Raw genomic sequence first — 23,676 nt, forward strand, 5'->3', positions numbered from 1 at the left:
ATGTTGTCCCAGAGGTCTCGGAGACTATCCTCAGTTCTTTTCATTCTTTTTTCTTTATTCTTCTCTGCAGTAGTTATTTCCACTGTTTTATCTTCCAGGTCACTTATCCGTTCTTCTGCCTCAGTTATTCTGCTATTGATCCCATCTAGAGTATTTTTCATTTCATTTATTGTGTTGTTCACCATTGTTTGTTTCATTTTTAGTTCTTCTAGGTCCTTGTTAAATGTTTCTTGCATTTTGTCTATTCTATTTCCAAGATTTTGGATCATCTTTACTATCATTATTCTGAATGTTTTTCAGGTAGACTGCCTATTTCCTCTTCATTTGTTAGGTCTGGTGGGTTTTTACCTTGCTCCTTCATCTGCTGTGTGTTTTTCTGTCTTCTCATTTTGCTTATCTTACTGTGTTTGGGTTCTCCTTTTTGCAGGCTGCAGGTTCGTAGTTCCTGTTGTTTTTGGTGTCTGTCCCCAGTGGCTAAGGTTGGTTCAGTGGGTTGTGTAGGCTTCCTGGTCGAGGGGACTAGTGCCTGTGTTCTGGTGGATGAGGCTGGATCTTGTCTTTCTGGTGGGCAGGTCCACGTCTGGTGGTGTGTTTGGGGTGTCTGTGGACTTATTATGATTTTGGGCAGCCTCTGTGCTAATGGATGGGGTTGTGTTCGTGTCTTGCTAGTTGTTTGGCATAGGATGTCCAGCACTGTAGCTTGCTGGTCGTTGAGTGAAGCTGAGTACTTGTGTTGAGATGGAGGTCTCTGGGAGATTTTCGCCATTTGATATTATGTGGAGCTGGGAGGTGTCTTGTGGACCAGTGTCCTGAAGTTGGCTCTCCCACCTCAGAGGTACAGCACTAACTCCTGGCTGCAGCACCAAGAGCCTTTCATCCACACGGCTCAGAAGAAAAGGGAGAAAAAGTAGAAAGAAAGAATTAGTAGAAGTAGGAAGAAAGAAAGAAAGGAGGGAGGGAAGGAGGGAGGGGGGATGGAAGGAAGGAGGGAAGGAAAGATAAAAAGAAAGAAAGAAGATTAAAGTAAAATAAATTAAAGATAAAATATAATAAAGTCATTAAAATAAAAAAATAATTATTAAGAGAAAGAAACCAAAAAAAAAAAATAAGAAAAAAAAAACGGATGGATAGAAAACCCTGGGGCAAATGGTGGAAGCAAAGCTATACAGACAAAATCTCACACAGAAGCATACACGTACACACTCACAAAAAGAGGAAAAGGGGAAAAAATCATAAATCTTGCTCTTGAAGTCCACTTCCTCAATTTTGGATGATTTGTTGTCTAAAGGAGGGAAGGAAGGAAAGAAAGAAAGAAGATTAAAATAAAATTAAGTTATTAAAATAAAAAGTAATTATTAAGAAAAAAACTTTTTTAAAAAACAGACGGATAGAACCCTCGGACAAATGGTGGAAGCAAAGGTATACAGACAAAATCTCACACAGAAGCATGCACATACACACTCACAAAAAGAGGAAAAGGGGAAAAAATCATAAATCTTGCTCTCAAAGTCCACCTCCTTAATTTGGGATGGTTCGTTGTCTATTCATGTATTCCACAGATGCAGGGTACATCAAGTTGATTGTGGAGCTTTAATCTGCTGCTTCTGAGGCTGCTGGGAGAGATTTCCCTTTCTCTTCTTTGTTCTCACAGCTCCCAGGGGCTCAGTTTTGGATTTGGCCCCGCCTCTGCGTGTAGGTCGCTGGAGGGCGTCTGTTCTTCGCTCAGACAGGAAGGGGTTAAAGGAACCGCTGATTCAGGGCCTCTGGCTCACTCAGGCCTGGGGGAGGGAGGGGCACGGAGTGCGGGGCGAGCGTGCGGCGGCAGAGGCCGGCGTGACGTTGCACCAGCCTGAGGCGCGCCGTGCGTTCTCCCGGGGGAGTTGTCCCTGGATCACGGGACCCTGGCAGTGGTGGGCTGCACAGGTTCCCCGGAAGGGGGTGTGGATAGTGACCTGTGCTCGCACACAGGCTTCTTGGTGGCGGCAGCAGCAGCCTTAGCATCTCAAGCCCGTCTCTGGGGTCCGCGCTGTTAGCCGTGGCTCGCGCCCTTCTCTGGAGCTCCTTTAAGCAGCGTTCTTAATCCCCTCTCCTCGCGCACCAGGAAACAAAGAGGGAAGAAAAAGTCTCTTGCCTCTTCGGTAGGTCCAGACTTTTCCCCAGACTCCCTCCCGGCTAGCCGTGGCGCACTAACCCCCTGCAGGCAGTGCTCACGCCGCCAACCCCAGTCCTCTCCCTGCGCTCCGACTGAAGCCCGAGCCTCAGCTCCCAGCCCCGCCCGCCCCGGCGGGGGAGCAGAGAAGCCTTTCGGGCTGGTGAGTTACGGTCGGCACCGATCCTCTGTGAGGGAATCTCTCTGCTTTGTCCCCCGCACCGCTGTTGCTGTGCTCTCCTCCGCGGCCCCGAAGCGTTCCCCCTCCACCACCCGCAGTCTCCGCCCACGAAGGGGCTTCCTGGTGTGTGGAAACCTTTCCTCCGTCACAGCTCCCTCCCACTGGTGCAGGTCCCGTTTCTATCCTTTTGTCTCTGTTTATTCTTTTTTCTTTTTCCCTACCCAGGTACTTGCGGGGTTTCTTGCCTTTTGGGAGGTCTGAGGTCTTTTGCCAGCGTTCAGTAGGTGTTCTGTAGGAGTTGTTCCACGTGTAGATGTATTTTTGGTGTATCTGTGGGGAGGAAGGTGATCTCTGCGTCTTACTCTTGCCAGAAATTTTTTAAAATTAGGCTTCTACATGTTTGCTTAAATCAGCAGATTATTGATGGCAGTTAGGTTTGCAATGGGAAAGAAATACTACATTGAACCTCTATGTAGCTTTATTCTCAGGAGTAATTAATCTTGAAAAAAGTGTTACTAGGTTATAATAAGGGAAAAAGGAACTCCCAGCAAGGAAACTTCCACGGAGCCACCCAGAACCTTCTGCCTTTCAAATGGGCTTAGGCCTGGAGCATGAGCTATACCACTGTTAATACAGCTGGTGGAGCCCAAAGATTTACCTAACTCAAATGCACATGATCCCAAGAGCATCATGGGCCTTAATCAAAGCCTCTAGGAAGCCATGTCTAACTAGCTTTTGAAAAATATTTTTCAGAAAGTTTCTCAGTTGTTTTAACATTGACCTGCTGTGGAGACAGATGGAATCTAAATTGATATTCAACATTTTGTCTCTAATTCCAGATTAACCTAGAAGTTCAAACCATTACCAATGCTATAAAAATTGAAATTGTAGAATTTCAGTAAACATAGAAGTTATTTTCTAATAATGTTTCTAGTTTTATAGTTGTTTTACAGTTTATATAAATGTGGTATTGATTGCCATACAACACAGTATTATACAGAGACAGTATAATGTAATAGTTCAGAGTATGGGCTTTTGAGCCAGACTGCTGGCTGTGTATCTTGGCTTTGCCACTTACTAGCAGAATGACCTTGAGCAAGTTACTTAACCTCTCTGTGCTTGTTTCCTCATACATAAAATGGGAATAATAATGGTAACCAGTCAGGGTTTTCCAGAGAAACAGAATCAGTAGGAGATAACTGTATATACATATATAGTATACGTTTCCAGGCCATCAGGCTGGAAATTCTTGGTCAGAATCTGATGCTATAGTCTTAAGGCAAAATTTCTTCTTTCACAGAGAAACCTCAGTTTTGCCTATAAGGCCTTTCAGCTGATTGAACAAGACCCACCCACATTATTAAGGATAATTTCCTTTAGTTAAAGTCAGCTGATTGTAGATGTTAATCACATCTACAAAACACCTCCACAGCAACACCCAGATTAATTAGTATTTGATTGAATAACTGGGTTCTGTAGCCTAGTCAAATTGACACATAAAGCTTACCATTATACCTACTATCAAATTCATAAAAATTGTGAAAATTTAATGAGTTAATGCATGTAAAGTACTTAGAACAGAGCCGAACACATAGGAGGCACTCATAAAGGTTAGCTATTATTATATACTCTTTAAATCCCAAAAGTACTCTGGTTCTAGAAAAGATAATAAGATTTAGTGATAGTTACTATGAAATCATAATATATCTGTGCTAGATAGAACCTTGGAGGTCTTCTAGGCCAGCCTCTCATCTTAAAAATATGGAGGCCGAGGTCCAATCTGTTTTTTGTTTGTTTTTTTTCCATAAATTTATTTATTTATTTATTTTTGCCTGTGTTGGGTCTTCGTTTCTGTGCGAGGGCTTTCTCTAGTTGCAGCGAGCGGGGGCCACTCTTCATCACGGTGTGCGGGCCTCTCACTGTCGCAGCCTCTCTTGTTGTGGAGGACAGGCTCCAGACGCGCAGGCTCAGTAGTTGTGGCTCACAGGCCCAGTTGCTCCGCGGCATGTGGGATCTTCCCAGACCAGGGCTCGAACCTGTGTCCCCTGCATTGGCAGGCAGATTCTCAACCACTGCGCCACCAGTGAAGCCCCGATCTGTTTTTCATAGTGCAGCCATAGTGATTTTGCTTTTTCACAGTAAGCAGTATACAGAGAAAGCCCTCATGTGGCTTACATCTTAATAAGATACCCATAGTTTCTGTCTCAACTCTAACCAATATTCTTATTCATTTTCATGCAGGAAAGGAATGAGAGAATTGGGTTCAGAGACTGTGCTACAGGCCAAGTGCCCCCAAACAAGTAGAAATGTTTATACTCAACTTTTAGATTCAAAGGCTTGGAACCTAACGTTTTCCCACATTGGCATCATTATCTTATTTGAAATTTTAAAGTAGTTCTTCTAGGGACTTCCCTGGTGGCGCAGTGGTTAGGAATCCGCCTGCCAGTGCAGGGGATGTGGATTCTAGCCCTGGTCTGGGAAGCTCCCACATGCCACGGAGCAACTAAGTCCATGCACCACGACTACAGAACCTACACTCTAGAGCCCGTGAGCCACAACTACTGAGCCCGCGTGCCACAACGACTGAAGCCTGTGCTCCTAGAGCCCGTGCTCCACAACAAGAGAAGCCACTGCAATGAGAAGCCCACGCACCACAACGAAGAATAGCCCCCGGCTCACCGCAACTAGAGAAAGCCTGTGCGCAGCAACGGAAGACCCAACACAGCCAAAAATTAATTAATTAATTTAAAATAAAAGTAAAAAAATAAAGTAGTCCTTCCATTGGGTCTCTTTTCATCAGGACTTAAGTCATTTCTCAAGAATATACTAAATACTCCTGAGGGCCTGAGGGAAATAAAAAATGTACTTTCTTAGCCCCTGATTTTCAACCACTGTGAAACTTGGCCACTGGGGAAGTTGTCTCATGCCCTTGACATGAAGACCCATTAACAAAAACTGCATAAAAGCATGAATAATAAATCTGTAGGACATTTACAGTTTGACAAAGCACTTTTAAGAGCTAGGCAGAGCAAGGATTATTATCCCCACCTTATTAAGGAGGAAGCTTAGGCTCAAAGTTGTAAAGTGAGTCAGTCGCCCAAAACTACATAGTAAATAACCGATCGTGGCTGCCTAATTCGTAGTGTAATGTGCTCTCTGTTGTGTTATTCTACTGGCTATGTCCAGGGGATAGAAATCTGGAGAAGAGTTACTTCTCAACTCTGCAGAAGGTTCTCTTCCTTAGTTCTAAAGTGAAGGCAGTCTTTAGCCATACTTAATCACATTTGAATATAACTTTTCTACTTTGCTTTGAACAAATGACAATCAGTATTTTTAAATCTGCAACTAAATTTAACTGAGAAAAAGCCTCTGTGAAGTTTTAAAAATATACCTGAAAGCTATGAAGTTAGCAAATTAATTTTGATATTTTTCTTACTCTGGAAATTAATATTAACTTTTTCAGTAATGTGCACCTTTCTTTGGATTGGACCTAAATATGCCTTTAGTAATGTTAATTTTGCTAGATTTTATGGGTATGCTTATAAATTTAGGACTTATTCTTACTTTAATTAGCCATAATTATCTGAAACTTGAACTTTGGAATGTTTTTTCTCCTCATTTTTTAATTCCGCCAGGTCACGATGGTAGCTCTGAAACTAACATATGCACCTGTTATTATTTGGCAAATATTTCTCCAGCAAATATAAGATTATTTTAAATTGCTTTCCTATTCACAGTGTGGAGTGCAGTAAAACAAGAAAATCTATGAAATTAGCTTCACCTTTGTTCCTGTCTCTACTATACCATTTGGTATATTATATTGTAATCATTTATTTGTCTGTGGTTTTTGAGGATAAGGACTTTGTCATGGCATTTTCAGAGGTAGTGTAGTATAAATAAAAGAAAATAAACTTTGGAGTCAGTCAGACCTGGTTCCAAATCCTAGGTCTATCACTTTCCAGCTGAGGGCCCTTGGGCAAATTCCTTCACCTCTGAGCCTCAGTTTACATACCTTTAAAATAAGGAAAATAATACCAACTTCATAAGGTTGTTATGACAAATTATTAAAAGCACCCAACACAGTTCTGCTACATAATAGGTGCTTCACGAATATTTGATATTCCTCTCCTTTTCGTGTTAGCATCCCTAGGCTAACAGGGATACTTAAAAAAAAGTTTGTTACTGGGCCTTCCCTGGTGGCGCAGTGGTTGAGAGTCCGCCTGCCGATGCAGGGGACGCGGGTTCGTGCCCCGGTTGGGGAGGATCCCACATGCCGCGGAGCGGCTGGGCCCGTGAGCCATGGCCGCTGGGCCTGAGCGTCCGGAGCCTGTGCCCCGCAACGGGAGAGGCCGCAACAGTGAGAGGCCCGTGTACTGTAAAAAAAAAAAAAAAAGTTTGTTACTTAAAGTCTTATTAAACTTTTGTTGAATGATTGTTTGAATACATATTTTGTCAAAGAAGAATCATATTTAAAGAATAAACAGTTATTATAGAATGAATTTTCTATTGAATTTAACTTTTTTCAATTTAGTTGTAACTTAAAAATGTATTCTCTCTACATTTCAAAATTATTGGTGCTGTGTGCTAGTGAGTGGAGGTTAACACCGCATAGTCTCACTGCACCAAGCTCTCTGCTTTCTACGTCTTATGAGGCTTCTTGCCTTTTAAGTATTCCACGTGGTTACCATTTTGGAAGTGTTTGTTTTGAGGAAGAAATGTTGCCCTTATCTTCCTTGTCTTTCCTTGTGGCATTCTTTTGATTTCTCTCGTTTATAACGCTCACCTTACTCTAGATTGTACTGACATTATTTGTAGACTTGTCTTTGGCCACAAAGAGCTCAAAATCTACTACCGAGGTTCTTAACTTATTCAAGGTTCTTGAATAATCTTTTTGAGACTATGATAAAAGGTATGAAATGTACTCCCAGAAGAATGTACATATGTACAAACAAAAGTTTTCTTATTAGTTCTGGAGGTTCATGGACTCCAGGGTAAAGACTCTTTTTCTAGATTGTGTGTTTCTTAAGAGCAATACCTGGGGGGACTTACCTGGTGGTCAAGTGGGTAAGACTCCGCACTTCCAATGCAGGGGGCCCGGGTCCGATCCCCGGTCACGGAACTAGATCCCACGTGCCTGCCGCCACTAAGAGTCCACATGCTGCAACTAAGAAGCCTGCAAGCCACAACTAAGAGCCCGCATGCCTCAACTAAGACCCGGTGCAGCCAAAACAGATAGATAGATAGATAGATAGATAGATTTTTTTTTTTAAAAAAAAGCAATACCTGGGTTTCATTGACCTTTGACAGAGCCTACTGTGTATGTAGGAGATACTCAGCAAATAGTTTCTGAATTTATGAATTTAAATGCAAAATGAAAACCTTCAGGTTTCTTACTACAGAATCTCTAAACATGTCTTTTTTGTTTCCTTAGGCTTCCATCTCAGTGGCACAGTAACTGAGCCGGCCACTACTTCTGAACCAGCAGTGACTTATAAAGTTGCCATCAGTTTTGATCGTTGCAAAATCACTTCAGTGGCGTGTGGCTGTGGGAACAAAGACATATTCTACTGTGCCCATGTGGTAGCGCTCTCACTCTACAGGATCCGTAAACCAGACCAAGTCAAACTGCGTCTTCCTATCTCAGAAACCCTTTTCCAGATGAATAGGGACCAGCTACAAAAGTTTATTCAGTATTTAATCACGGCACACCACACTGAAGTTCTTCCTACTGCACAGAAGCTGGCAGATGAGATTCTATCCTCCAACTCCGAAATCAACCAAGTAAACGGTAATTGTACAACATTTTTATTGCTAAAAATATATTTTGTTGCTTTATTGCATGTTTAGAGATTGGGATACATTTGCCATTGTAATCACTCAACCTTAATCAGTTCATTCTATCCAAACTATTTATTAACTCTGTTTCTTAAAGCAATCCAATTGTCCACCTCATAAAGGTTTGGCAAAAAAGGACAGAGAATGTTAGAGTTACATGTTGATCTAGTTTATGGACTTCATTTGTCCTTACAATCCCTGCCCCAGGAGCCTGGGATATTCAGGAGTGAGAGAAAGCATAAAATAATTAGTGCCATTCAGTGAACTGAAATGGATATGAGAATTCCTTAACATTTCAGGAACCTGCATAGCATCAGGGTTATTCCAAAGAGCATCTGCTAGCATTGTGTTTATGAGCTATATAATGGGAGGGTTTATGAATGGAGAAAGATATTATGTTCACTTACTCATTCAACAAGGATATGTTGAGTACCTACACTGTGCAAGTGGTAGCGCTGATTGTTGAGAGCATAAAACAGACATGGTTCCTGCCTTCAAATAGCTTATAATCTAGTAGAAAAGACAGCTAAGTCTGAAATAAATGCTTGCATTTATTATGAAGCCAGGTTGTAGATATTTAATCACAGGAAACTGTTGAAGAATTTTGAGAAGAGGAGCTATATGAGCCAATTTTTCATTTTGTTGGTTAGGTCCTACTATGTTCCAGGCATCATGCAAGAGATTTTATACATGTTTATATATGTTAATTCATTTAGTTTTCAAAACTACTCTGTGAGGTAGGTATTATAACCATTTCCATTTTATAAATAAGGAAATTATTTATAACCTAGGCTCACCTGATTTCAGAACTCAGGTTTTTAATGCTTCTCTATACTACCTCTCTATTTTTAGAAGAAACTTTGGTATTAGTGTGAACAAGGCAGTGAGGCCAGATGAATGGCCTGTATAATACTATAGTATGTGCCAAAGGGCCTGCTTTTCCCAGTTGCCCAATAGAGCTAATCAAGTCCTACACGCAGCCTCACCACTCCTCAGAAATAAGGATAGTCAGACAGGCTTCCAGGAACTCTCGCTAACTAGCCGAAATAATCTTCTGTTGTTTTATCCTCAAAGTTGTAGTGTTTACATGGTAACTGAGCTCTATTTGAGAGATACTATTAAAGAGTAACTATATATATATATATATATATATATATATCTTCTTATCCCACATAGGGAGCCTGTTCTATTTCTATGACCTCCTTAAGTCTAGAGTTCTTAGGGACCTGAGTTCAGCTCCAGGTCTGTAACACCACAGCTGGGTTATGACCTACTTTCATGCATCATTCCCACTAGCTCTTTCTCAGAATTTTTGCCTATATCCAAGCTCTCTTGCCTTTTTCTTGAACTAACCACCTTGGTTGAGTGCCTGTATTGCACCTGCCTTGTTCATCACCACTGTCACCAAAGCAACCCTCTTTCCCCTTTACCACTGTGCTGAAGCAATCTTTATTCCTCGTTATACCTCCCATCTCAGCATCTTATTATATGTCTGAAATTAGTCTAAGTTGCCAGAGTGAACTTGAGATGTTATTCTCAACCTTCCCCAGGAACTACTACTTCTGTACCTGTGTTTATTCCAGACTAATATTAGCTTTCTACCCCAGGTTCCCTAGTTTTCCACAAGGTCTTTCTTAATATATTTCTAATAACCAGTGCTGATATAGGCAATGATACTGAAAATGATGAGGGCGAGGAGTGGAGATATCTTAGAGGCAAGGTGGACTGGATTCAACATCCAGGTGTGTAGGATGGGTGGGGAGTGAAGAAGAGGAAGATGAGAAAAAACTCAGTTCCAGAATGTCCAGCTACGATGGCTGGATTTGACAATAATGTTGCCATTCACTTAGGGAACGTAAGGGGAGGGATGAATTTAGGAGGAAGACAAATTCAGTTTAAGTTTGAGGTGCTTGTAGAACACTTAGGTGAAGATTTCTGATACAAAATTGGGTATTGGATCTGGAGCTAAGGACAAAAGTCAGAATTTTGGAGTTATTAGCATAGAGATGATCTTTGAAGTCCTGTTTCTGTTCCCTGCTAAATCTAAAAACACCTAGAACATCTTCCCTCTCCTCTCTCTCAAGCCCTACTCTTCACCAAAACAGACTTTAAAAAGCAGGAATAAAATTTCTAAAACTGCTAGCTACCTGCTTTTTTTTTTTTTTTAATTTTGGTTGTGTTGGGTCTTCGTTGCTGCATGTGGGCTTTCTCTAGTTGCGGTGAGCAGGGGCTACTCTTTGTTGTGGTGAGTGGGCTTCTCATTGCGGTGGCTTCTCTTGTTGTAGAGCACGGGCTCTAGGCACATGGGCTTCAGTAGTTGTGGCACACGGGCTCAGTAGTTGTGGCTCATGGGCTCTAGAGTGCAGTCTCAGTAGTTGCGGCGCATGGGCTTAGTTGCTCCATGGCATGTGGGATCTTCCCAGACCAAGGCTCGAACTCATGTCCCCTGCATTGGCAGGCGGATTCTTAACCACTGTGCCACCAGGGAAGCCCTAGCTACCTGCTTTTAATCCCAGGAATGGATCCAGGTATTGCTCTGCTCCTCATGTCCCTGAAAACTTTTATTAGTCCCTGTAAGTGGTTTTAGCTAGACTTTGCCTTGTCCCCTTTGGATTGGTGATTCAATTTGGACTATCTTTCCAACTCTTCATCTAGCACTGCTCCATGCTCTGTTTGTGATTGTCTCTGGTAACTCCATACCCCGAGATTCTCTGGCATATAGCATCCAGGCTAGGTCTTCAGTTGCTGTTTATCCATACAGAGAGTTTGGATACCAAGAGAAAATTATGATTACTTGAGGAGTTAGGTCAGGAACCATGTCTTACAAATTTCTGAGTCTCCATCACCAAGCATGGTACCTGGAAAATAATAAGGATTTGTTGAATGAATACAACAAATCCTTATTATTTGTTGTATTCATGCATATACAGGTGATGAAACAGGGGCCAGTGTAGGAATTAGCAAAGTAGAATGAGAAATGAGGAGAAGGTAGCAAGTAACTATAAAATTGAGTTTTAAGTATAAAATTGAGTTTTAGGAAGTAAATGGTCAACAATGTTGAATATTGTGGAAGATACAGACCAGAACTAACAAACATAGAACAGCAATTTGGGGGAAATAGAGACTATGCAGAGAGAAGAAAACCTTGAAAAATTATTATTAATATCATCATAGGAATAGAAGATATTTTAACCATGAAATAAAAACTGGATACTATAAAAAGAAATTCACAAAACAGAAAGAACTAATGAATATTACCAATATAATGGCAAAAAATATATAAAACTAAGTGAAGGAAAATAAAGGTAAGGAAAGTTCCTATAGAGTAGAGCAGAAAGACAAAGAGATTTTTTTTAAAAAAAGAAGATGAAGAGATGAAAAATAGGAAGAAAAAAGGCTGTTAAAAATTAAGAGAATGGGGCTTCCCTGGTGGCACAGTGGTTGAGAGTCTGCCTGCCGATGCAGGGGACATGGGTTCGTGCCCCGGTCCAGGAAGATCCCACATGCCGCGGAGCGGCTGGGACCGTGAGCCGTGGCCGCTGAGCCTGTGCGTCCGGAGCCTGTGCTCCGCAATGGGAGAGGCCACAACAGTGAGAGGCCCAAGTACTGCAAAAAAAGAAAAAAAAAAAATTAAGAGAATGAGTCCTGGAATTCCAATGTTTGAAAAATAGGGATTCCAGAAATAGAAAACAGAGGTAAGGAATTCATCGATAAAATAATTAAAGAATGTTTTCTAGAACAAAAACGTGTGAGTTTCCAAAGTGAAAGGATTCTACTAAATGCCCAGCAATGGGAAAAGAAGAATCTTCTGAATAAATAAGGCTGGATCAATTGGAAATTCATTCTGGGGAAAAAAAACTTGATTCCTACCTCATGCGATACAGAAAAATTAATTGCCATTGAATTGCAGACATAAACGTGAAAAGTAAAACAATAAAGCATATAGGAGATAATATGAAAAAATATTTTCATGTTCTTGAGGTAAAAAAAAAATTTAAGTAGGAGAAGATTGATAAATTGAACTACATTAAAATTTTTAAACTTCCGTTTATCAAAAGGCACCATTAAGAGACTAAAAAGGCACGCAAATAGTGGGAGAAGATATTTACAATACATACAGCTGACAAAGGGCTTGTATCCTAAATACCTTAAGAACCCTTACAAATAGTAAAATGGACAGAGACACAAAAAGGCACTTGGCAAAAAGGTTATCTAAGTGGCTAATAAACATACTAAAAGTCACTTTAACTAATTAGTAATCAGGAAAATGCAAATTAAAACCACAGTGAGATTCCACTACATAGCCACCAGAATGGCTAAATTTTTTAAACTATCAGTATCAAGTATTGGTGAGGATATTGAGCAACTGGAAATAATATATTGCAGGTAGGAGTGCAAATTGTTACAGTCACTTTGGGAAACTGTTGGGTATCATCTAACTCAAGTTGAACCTGTGTGTACCCTACGACCCAGAAATTCTTCTCCTTGATGTCTACCCAATGGAAATGAGTAGCATAATATGTGAGAGCCTGAAATAGAAACAATCCTAATGTCCATCAGTAGTAGAATGGCTTAATAAATTAATACGTTCATGTAATGGAATACTATATATCAATGAAAATAAGTTGTTTTGCTAAACATAATAATATGAGTGAATCTTACAAACATGATGTTAAGTGAAATAAGCCAGACACAAAAGAATAAATGTTGTATGATTCCATTTATGTAAAGTTCAAAAACAAGTCCCTAGTGTTAGAAGTCAGGTTAGTGGTTAATTTGGGAGAAGAGGAAGGGAGACGGTGTTTGCAAAGGGGCTTCTAGGCTGCTGGTAGTATTCTGTTTTCTTGACTTCAGTGATAGTTATTATAATCACTATGTGATAATTCATCAAGCTTTACAATTAAGATTTGTGCACTTTTCATAATTCATATTTCAATTAAAATTTTTAAATTTAATTTAAAAAGCTGTGTGTGTGTGTGTGTATGCATGCATATGTGTATACACATATGTGTATGTACAGAACAAAAAGACGGGAAGAAAATACACCATGATATTAACAAGGGAACTTATGGCTGGAGGCACTATGAGTGGATTTTTATTTTCTTTATTCTTTAGTATATTTTCTATGATAAGCATGTATTGTTTTTATAATTTTAAAAAGGATGTTTAAGAATGAAAGAAAAATTGATTCCACAGTTCCCTCAGGACAGGTCTCACTGTTACAGTCTTAATGCTAACTTGGAGCCTCAACCCACATGATAGTTTGTTTAATAATTATTTATAAAAACATCCTTTCGGGCTTCCCTGGTGGCGCATTGGTTGAGAATCCGCCTGCTGGTGCAGGGGACACGGGTTCATGCCCCGGTCCGGGAAGATCCCACATGCCGCGGAGCGGCTGGGCCCATGAGCCATGGCCGCTGAGCCTGCACGTCCGGAGCCTGTGCTCCGCAAAGGGAGAGGCCACAACAGTGAGAGGCCCGCGTACCGCCAAAAAAAAAAAAAAAAAAACCTTTCATTTTATCTTCACTTGTTACTGTTTGTCTTATAATCCTGTGGAAATTTTCATACGAAAATGTCAAAGTATCATTTATATTGACCAACTCCACTTTACCACTACTGAGGGTAATTAGTTTCATACTCATCTCTTTTTATAAAAAGACTAAAATGTTCTGGCCAGTGAACACATATAGGGATATTTTTATCTTTTGTTTTTAACCAAAGGATCATTTTTTTTTTTAAGATTTTGCCTGGGAGTTAGTGAGAGAGCTAGAGAAGCTGCTTGTGAACTCCAGGCCTGGTTTATCTAGTTAAAATTATCTTTGCTCTTATTCGTTCATTCCTAAATGCTGTACCCTTCTCTGCTATCTGACCTTTAATGTTGCTATTTCTTAAAAATTAATCTTAAATTGTCTCCTCTTATTCTATATGATCTCTGCAGGCAGTCTCAGCTACCTCCTTTACCTTAATGTCATCTATGTATTATGACCCACAGATTTACTTCTCCTATATCCAACTGACTATTCTATATCAAAGACATCCGCAAATCAACATATCCAAACATGAATTTATCTTCTTCCTCAAATTTGCACAATAAATAGCACCACCATCTAGCCACTGGATCATGATAGAACACTTTTTTTCTCATAATCCACATGCATTCCAGTGCAAGACCTGTTAGTTTTACCTCTCAAGTATCTTTCATCATTTTCCACTTCTCTCTGTTGATACTCTCATCACCCTAAATAAAACCACTGTAATCTCCCACCTAAATTGTTACTATAGCCTTCTAACTGATCTTTCCATATCCACTGTTGCTCCCTTCTATTCCATTCTCCACACAGCCATCCAAAGTAACTTTTCTATAATTACAGATTTTGTCATATCACTTCTTGTTTAAAATCCTTCAATGGCCTCCTGTTGCACTTAGGGTAAAATCCAGATTTCATACGGCCTACAAAACCTTGCATGATCTGGCTTTTGCCTTCATTTTCACATGATATTTTCTCTGCTTGGAATACTCTTCCTATCCTCTCCCCCTTGTTATAGATGTACTTAATTACCACAATGATTTATGACTTCATGCTTTTTTGAGCAAAAAATACACACAGTATTTCCTCCGCTCCCTGCCAGGCTAACTCTTATTCATTCCTCATTATTCACTTAAATGTTACTTTCTCAGGGAGAACTTATTTGACCTTTCTTTACACACAGATATGTACCTGGGTGATTATTTGCTTGACATTCCTTTCCCCAACTAGTCTATCAGCTCCACAAGGACAGGGACTATATCTGCTTATTTAACACTGTCTATCCAGTGTTTGGCACAGACCCCTGGCACATAGGAGGCTCTCAATAAATATTGAATAAACGGAAATGTCTTAGAAAATCCTTCTCGGGCCTTTTGGGTTTTTTCCCGCCGTGCCTCAAGGCTTGCAGGATCTTAATTCCCAGACCAGGGATCCAACACAGGCCCTCAGCAGTGAGAGCCCGAGTCTTTACCACTGGATCGCCAGGGTACTCCCATGACTTTGATTTCTTCAACAGCCACACCAGCTCCATATAGACTGTTACCTGGACGTCTCAAATACTGACTTACTCCCTTTTTTTTTCTGCAAGCACCCATTTTGGCAGCTCAGTTTCTTGTCTCCTGGATTCCTTATAGAACAGAAAACATTTACACAGTTTACCATCCTTTCTTTCCTATCAGATAAACAAACCCTTTTGAAGTTTTAGGTGAAATTTTACTGTTAATAACTCTCTAGGCTTTGCCTTATCCTAGCCTAATGTAAGGTACCTAATGCCGTGCCTGGCACATAGTAGGGGCCTAATCACTGCTTGCCGTTATTATAATTTTGAGCTCTCATTTTCAAAATCCCCTCCTGGTATTCCAGCAGTAATTGCGCTATCCCAGAAGTTTTCCATCATGTGCACACTAGGTATTAATAAACTGTGCCTGATTTCTTCCACAGCTGCTGCTACTACCACCAGCTGGGCCCAAAAGATTCACCAGTTTGCTCCATACCCCTTCAAATCCTTAGAGGGGGGTGTCACTCCACACCTCCAATCTGTTGACTAAGGCCAGCTCCCCTGGGAGACTGGGTCCTGCTCCTGATTTTTCTTTTTCTAGTTGAACCACCTAAGGGTAAGAATTGGTATTCAAACCATCTCTGCCCCTTGCTTTCGGAGCACCATTGCTATTCTTTCCTCATCAGCAAGGTACTCAGAGGCCCAGTCCTTGGTTTATACCTAGTTTATCTTATTTTATCTCAGTTCCATCTCTGTAGAGCTAGTGAAAACTAGAATCAGAAGTGAGACTCTGTAATCTGCATTTTTAACAACAAACCCCAAGTGATTAACATTTGAGAATCACTGTACTGGTGAGAACTCTTGTTATTCTCACTGTGGGGAAAATGCGTTATTCTGACTTACCCTATATTCTGTGTGGTAGAATAAACCAAGAAAGGATTTGGCTATTTTCAGACACACCATCCAGCTTACATTCAGGGCCTGAAACCAGGTGGTAGATCACAGCAATATGAGGCTAGAGGCCAAAGTATAGCTTTGTAGTGAAGAACAAGACTTTGAAGAGAGACCAACATATAGATTCTAACTCATATACTTTCCATCTGTTATATTACTTACCTGTATAAGCTTTAGTTGTTTTTGCTTTAAAATTAGGATAATAATACCACCTCATAGAGTTGTTAGGAGAGTTCACTGGAATATACTCAACAGATATTCATTGAGCATCTACTATGTGACAGGCACTGTTCACATGTTGCAAATATACCAGGAAATAAAACAATTTATGCCCTCAAGGAGCATACATTCTAGCGGGGATGTGTATAAAAAGTGCTTAGACTCTGGAGTGGAGGAAGCATTCAATAAATGGCTGTTATTAACAAATATATAAGGATAAGGAGTGTATTTGTTTTTCTTTGCCACTTTCAGTTTACAGAAGATGTATAGGATATATTATTTGCCCACCTGGAGCTTAGATCAAGGTGGTCAATAGGACATTCTATAAATATTTTGTTTGTTTGTTTGTTCATTCTATAAATATTAACTCAGTGCTGTAATGATCCAGGCACTGTGAGGTATAAAATGAGTCTGTACACTAGGCTTTAAAAACTTCAATCTAGTTGGGAATATATGAGAAGTGCACAATTCCAACGTAAAAGAAAATGCAACAGGTCTTCCGAAAGGCCAAAGTGATTTTTTTTTAATATATATATATCTTTAACATCTTTATTGGAGTATAATTGCTTTACAATGGTGTGTTAGTTTCTGCTTTATAACAAAGTGAATCAGTTATACATATACATTTGTCCCCATATCTCCTCCCTCTTGCGTCTCCCTCCCTCCCACCCTCCCTATCCCACCCCTCTAGGTGGTCACAAAGCACCAAGCTTATCTCCCTGTGCTATGCGGCTGCTTCCCACTAGCTAGCTGTTTTATGTTTGATAGCGTATATATGTCCATGCCACTCTCTCACTTTGTCCCAGCTTACCCTTCCCCCTCCCCATATCCTCAAGTCCATTCTCTACTAGGTCTGCGTCTTTATTCCCGTCTTGCCCCGAGGTTCTTCATGACCTTTTTTTTGATTCCATATATATGTGTTAGTGTACGGTATTTGTTTTTCTCTTTCTGACTTACTTCACTCTGTATGACAGACTCTAGGTCCATCCACCTCACTACAAATAACTCAATTTCGTTTCTTTTTATGGCTGAGTAATATTCCATTGTATATATGTGCCACATCTTCTTTATCCATTCATCTGTCGATGTACACTTAGGTTGCTTCCAATTCCTGGCTATTGTAAATAGAGCTGCAGTGAACATTGTGGTACATGACTGTTTTTGAATTATGGTTTTCTCAGGGTATATGCCCAGTAGTGGGATTGCTGGGTCATATGGTAGTTCTAGTTTTAGTTTTTTAAGGAACCTCCATACTGTTCTCTGTAGTGGCTGTATCAATTTACATTCCTAACAACAGTGCAAGAGGGTTCCCTTTTCTCCACACCCTCTCCAGCATTTAATGTTGTGTAGATTTTTTGATGATGGCCATTCTGACTGGTGTGAGATGATATCTCATTGTAGTTTTGATTTGCATTTCTCTAATGATTAATGATGTTGGGCATTCTTTCATGTGTTTGTTGGCAATCTGTATATCTTCTTTAGAGAAATGTCTGTTTAGGTCTTCTGCCCATTTTTGGAGTGGGTTTTTTGTTTTTTTAATGTTGAGCTTCATGAGCTGTTTGTATATTTTAGAGATTAATCCTTTGCCCATTGATTCATTTCCAAATATTTTCTCCCATTCTGAGGGTTGTCTTTTGGTCTTGTTTATGGTTTCCTTTGCTGTGCAAAAGCTTTGAAGTTTCATTAGGTCCCATTTGTTTATTTTTGTTTTTATTTCCATTTCTCTAGGAGGTGGGTCAAAAAGGTTCTTGCTGTGATTTATATCATAGAGTGTTCTGCCTATGTTCTCCTCTAAGAGTTTGATTGTGTCTGGCCTTACATTTAGGTCTTTAATCCATTTTGAGTTTATTTTTGTGTATGGTGTTAGGGAGTGTTCTAATTTCATTCTTTTACATGTAGCTGTCCAGTTTTCCCAACACCACTTATTGAAGAGGCTGTCTTTTCTCCACTGTATGTTCTTGCCTCGTTATCGAAGATAAAGTGACTATATGTGCGTGGGTTTATCTCTGGGTTTTCTATCCTGTTCCATTAATCTATATTTCTGTTTTTGTTTCAGTACCATACTATCTTGACTACTGTAGCTTTGTAGTATAGTCTGAAGTCAGGGAACCTGACTCCTCCAGCTCCGTTTTTCTTTCTCAAGATTGCTTTGGCTATTCGGGGTCTTTTGTGTTTCCATACAAATTGTGAAATTTTTTGTTCTAGTTCTGTGAAAAATGCCAGTCGTAGTTTGATAGGGATTGCATTGAATCTGTAGATTGTTTTGGGTAGTAGAGTCGTTTTCACAATGTTGGTTCTTCCAATCCAAGAACACGGTGTATCTCTCCATCTATTTGTATCATCTTTAATTTCTTTCATCAATGTCTTATAATTTTCTGCATACAGGTCTTTTGCCTCCTTAGGTAGGTTTATTCCTAGATATTTTATTCTTTTTGTTGCAGTAGTAAATGGGAGTGTTTTCTTAAGTTCACTTTCAGACTTTTCATTATTAATATACAGGAATGCAAGAGATTTCTGTGCATTAATTTTGTATCCTGCTACTTTACCAGATTCATTGATTAGCTCTAAGAGTTTTCTGGTAGCATCTCTAGGATTCTCTATGTATAGTATCATGTCATCTGCAAACAGTGACAGCTTTACTTCTTCTTTTCCAGTTTGGATTCCTTTTATTTCTTTTTCTTCTCTGATTGCTGTGGCTAAAACTTCCAAAACTATGTTGAATAATAGTGGTGAGAGTGGGCAACCTTGTCTTGTTCCTGATCTTAGTGGAAATGGTTTCAGTTTTTCACCATTGAGGACAATGTTGGCTGTGGGTTTGTCATATATGGCCTTTATTATGTTGAGGAAAATTCCCTCTATGCCTACTTTCTGGATGGTTTTTAATCATAAATGGATGTTGAATTTTGTCAAAAGCTTTCTCTGCATCTATTGAGATGATCATATGGTTTTTCTCCTTCAATTTGTTAATTTGGTTTATCCCAATGATTGATCTGCGTATATTGAAGAATCCCTGCATTCCTGTGATAAACCTCACTTGATCATGGTGTATGATCCTTTTAATGTGCTGTTGGATTCTGTTTGCTAGTATTTTGTTGAGGATTTTTACGTCTGTGTTCATCAGTGATATTGGCCTGTAGTTTTCTTTCTGTGTGACATCTTTGTCTGGTTTTTGTATCAGGGTGATGGTGGCCTTGTAGAATGAGTTTGGGAGTGTTCCTCCCTCTGCTATATTTTGGAAGAGTTTGAGAAGGATAGGTGTTAGCTCTTCTCTAAATGTTTGATAGACTTTGCCTGTGAAGCCATCTGGTCCTGGGCTTTTGTTTGTTGGAAGATTTTTAACCACAGTTTTAATTTCAGTGTTGTGATTGGTCTGTTCGTATTTTCTGTTTCCTCTTCGTTCAGTCTCGGAAGGTTGTGCTTTTCTAAGAATTTGTCCATTTCTTCCAGGTTGTCCATTTTATAGGCATATTGTTGCTTGTAGTAATCTCTCATGATCCTTTGTATTCCTGTAGTGTCAGTTGTTACTTCTCCTTTTGCATTTCTAATTCTATTAATTTTAGTCTTCTCCTTTTTGTCTTGATGAGTCTGGCTAGTGGTTTACCAATTTTGTTTATCTTCTCAAAGAACCAGCTTTTAGTTTTATTGATCTTTGCTATCGTTTCCTTCATTTCTTTTTCATTTATTTCTGATCTGATCTTTATAATTTCTTTCCTTCTGCTGACTTTGGGGTTTTTTTGTTCTTCTTTCTCTAATTGCTTTAGGTGTAAGGTTAGGTTGTTTATTTGAGATGTTTCTTGTTTCTTATGGTAGGATTGCATTGCTATAAACTTCCCTCTTAGAACTGCTTTTGCTGCATCCCACAGGTTTTGGGTCTTCGTGTGTTCATTATCATTTGTTTCTAGGTATATTTTGATTTCCTCTTTACTTTCTTCAGTGATCTCTTGGTTATTAAGTAGTGTATTGTTTAGCCTCCATGTGTTAGTATTTTTACAGGTTTTTTCCTGTAATTGATATCTAGTCTCATAGCATTGTGGTCAGAAAAGATACTTGATATGATTTCAGTTTTCTTAAATTTACCAAGGCTTGATTTGTGGTCCAAGATATGATCTATCCTGGAAAATGTTCCATGAGCACTTGAGAAGAAAGTGTATTGTGTTTTTTTTGGATGGAATGTCCTATATATATTGATTAAGTCCATGTTGTTTAATGTATCATTTAAAGTTTTTGTTATCTTATGTATTTTCATTTTGAATGATCTGTCCATTGGTGAAAGTGGGGTGTTAAAGTCCCCTACTATGTTTGTGTTACTGTCGATTTCCCCTTTTATGGCTGTTAGTGTTTGCCTTATGTATTGAGGTGCTCCTATGTTGGGTGTATAAATATTTACAATTGTTATATCTTCTTCTTGGATTGATCCCTTGATCATTATGTAATGTCCTTCTTTGTCTCTTGCAATAGTCTTTGTTTTAAAGTCTATTTTGTCTGATATGAGAATTGCTACTCCAGCTTTCTTTTGATTTCCATTTGCATGGAATATCTTTTTCCATCCCCTCACTTTCAGTCTGTATGTGTCCCTAGGTCTGAAGTGGGTCTCTTGTAGACAGCAGATATACGGGTCTTGTTTTTGTATCCGTTCAGCCAGTCTATGTCTTTTGGTGGGAGCATTTAATCCATTTATATTTAAGGTAATTATCGATATGTATGTTCCTATTACCATTTTCTTAATTGTTTTGGGTTTGTTACTGTAGGTCTTTTCCTTCTCTTATGTTTCTTACCTAGAGAAGTTCCTTTAGCATTTGTTGTAAAGCTGGTTTGGTGGTGGTGAATCCTCTTAGCTTTTGCTTGTCTGTAAAGGTTTTAATTTCTGCATCAAATCTGAATGAGATCCTTGCTGGGTAGAGTAATCTTGATTGTAGGTTTTTCTCCTTCATCACTTTAGTATGTCCTGCCACTCCCTTCTGGCTTGCAGAGTTTCTGCTGAAAGATCAGCTGTTAACCTTATGGGGATTTCCTTGTGTGCTGTTGTTTTTCCCTTGCTGCTTTTAATATGTTTTCTTTGTATTTAATTTTTGATTGTTTGATTAATATGTGTCGTGGCGTGTTTCTCCTTGGATTTATCCTGTATGGGACTCTCTATGCTTCCTGGACTTGATTAACTTTTTCCTTTCCCATATTAGGCAAGTTTTCAACTATAATCTCTTCAAAGATTTTCTCAGTCCCTTTCTTTTTTTCTTCTTCTGGGACCCCTATAATTCGAATGTTGGTGTGTTTAATGTTGTCCCAGAGGTCTCTGAGACTGTCCTCAATTCTTTTCATTTTTTTTTTCTTTATTCTGCTCTGCAGTAGTTATATCCATTATTTTATCTTCCAGGTCACTTATCCGTTCTTCTGCCTCAGTTGTTCTGCTTTGATCCCTTTGAGACAATTTTTAATTTCATTTATTGTGTTGTTCATCACTGTTTGTTTGCCCTTTAGTTCTTCTAGGTCCTTGATAAACGTTTCTTGTATTTTCTCTATTCTATTTCCAAGATTTTGGATCATCTTTACTATCATTGTTCTGAATTGTTTTTCAGGTAGACTGCCTGTTTCCTCTTCATTTGTTAGGTCTGGTGGGTTTTTGCCTTGCACCTTCATCTGATGTGTGCTCCTCTGTCTTCTCATTTTGCTTAACTTACTGTGTTTGGGTTCTCCTTTTTGCAGGCTGCAGGTTCGTAGTTCCCATTGTTTTTGGTGTCTGTCCCCAGTGGCTAAGTTGGTTCAGTGGGTTGTGTAGGCTTCCTGGTGGAGGGGACTAGTGCCTGTGTTCTGGTGGATGAGGCTGGATCTTGTCTTTCTGGTGGGCAGGTCCACGTCTGGTGGTGTGTTTTGGGGTGTCTGTGACCTTATTATGATTTTAGGCAACCTCTGTGCTAATGGATGGGGTTGTGTTCCTGTCTTGCTAGTTGTTTGGCCTAGGGTGTCCAGCACTGTAGCTTGCTGGTTGTTGAGTGGAGCTGGGTCTTGGCGTTGAGATGGAGATCTCTGGGAGATTTTCACCGTTTGATATTACGTGGAGCTGGGAGGTCTCTTGTGAACCAGTATCCTGAACTTGGCTCTCCCACCTCAGAGACACAGCCCTGATGCCTGGGTGGAGCACCAAGAGCCTGTCATCCACACAGCTCAGAATAAAAGGGAGAAAAAAAAGAAAGAAAGAAGATAAAATAAAATAAAGTAAAATAAGGTAAAATAAAATTAAATAAAGTTATTAAAATCAATTTTTTAAGTAATAAAAAAAAGAAAGAAGAGAGCAACCAAACCAAAAAACAAATCCACCAATGATAACAAGTGCTATAAACTATACTAAAAAAAAATTTAAAAAAAAAACAACGGACAGACAGAACCCTAGGACAAATAGTAAAAGCAAAGCTATACAGACAAAATCACACACAGAAGCATACCCATACACACTCACAAAAAGAGAAAAAGGGAGAAATGTATATATATATCATTGCTCCTAAAGTCCACCTCCTCAATTTGGGATGATTCATTGTCTATTCAGGTATTCCACAGATGCAGGGTACATCAAGTTGATTGTGGAGATTTAATCCGCTGCTCCTGAGGCTGCTGGGAGAAATTTCCCTTTCTTTTCTTTGTTCGCACAGCTCCTGGGGTTCAGCTTTGGATTTGGACCCGCCTTGCGTGTAGGTCGCCTGAAGGCATCTGTTCTTCGCTCAGACGGGACGGGGTTAAAGGAGCAGCTGATTTCGGCGACTCTGGCTCACTCAGGCTTGGGGGAGGGAGGGGTACGGATTCAGGGTGAGCCTGCGGTGGCAGAGGCCATCATGACATTGCAACAGCCTGAGCCGTGCCGCGTGTTCTCCCGGGGAAGTTGTCCCTAGATCATGGGACCCTGGCAATGGTGGGCTGTGCAGGCTCCCAGGAGGGGAGGTGTGGATAGTGACCTGTGCTTGCACACAGACTTCTTGGTGGCTGCAGCAGCAGCCTTAGCATCTCATGCCCGTCTCTGGGGTCCGTGCTGATAGCCGCAGCTCGCACCCATCTCTGGAGCTCCTTTAAGCAGCGCTCTTAATCCCCTCTCCTTGTGCAACAGGAAACAAAGAGGCAAGAAAAAGTGTCTAGCCTCTTCAGCAGCTCCAGACTTTTTCCTGGACTCCCTCCCACCTAGCTGTGGCGCACTAGCCCCCTTCAGGCTGTGTTCACCCAGCCAACCCCAGTCCTCTCTCTGGGATCCGACCTCCGAAGCCCGAGCCTCAGCTCCCAGTGCCCGCCCGCCCCAGTGGGTGAGCAGACAAGCCTCTCAGGCTGGTGAGTG

At 40.2% G+C, this 23,676-nt stretch overlaps 1 protein-coding gene across 1 annotated transcript in view; it reads left to right on the forward strand.

Annotated features, from left to right (window-relative positions):
- Positions 1 to 23,676, forward strand: part of ZSWIM5 (zinc finger SWIM-type containing 5) — a 253,756-nt gene that overhangs the window by 172,151 nt on the left and 57,929 nt on the right. Inside the window, exon 2 of the mRNA XM_029230688.1 lies at positions 7,762 to 8,118. Coding sequence (XP_029086521.1) covers positions 7,762 to 8,118 — 357 coding nt within the window. The remainder of the gene's footprint in view (positions 1 to 7,761; positions 8,119 to 23,676) is intronic.

This window comes from Monodon monoceros, unplaced genomic scaffold (genome assembly GCF_005190385.1).
Source record: "Monodon monoceros isolate NGI ecotype Baffin Bay Population unplaced genomic scaffold, NGI_Narwhal_1 Super_Scaffold_18, whole genome shotgun sequence".
NCBI classification, from domain to species: domain Eukaryota; kingdom Metazoa; phylum Chordata; class Mammalia; order Artiodactyla; family Monodontidae; genus Monodon; species Monodon monoceros.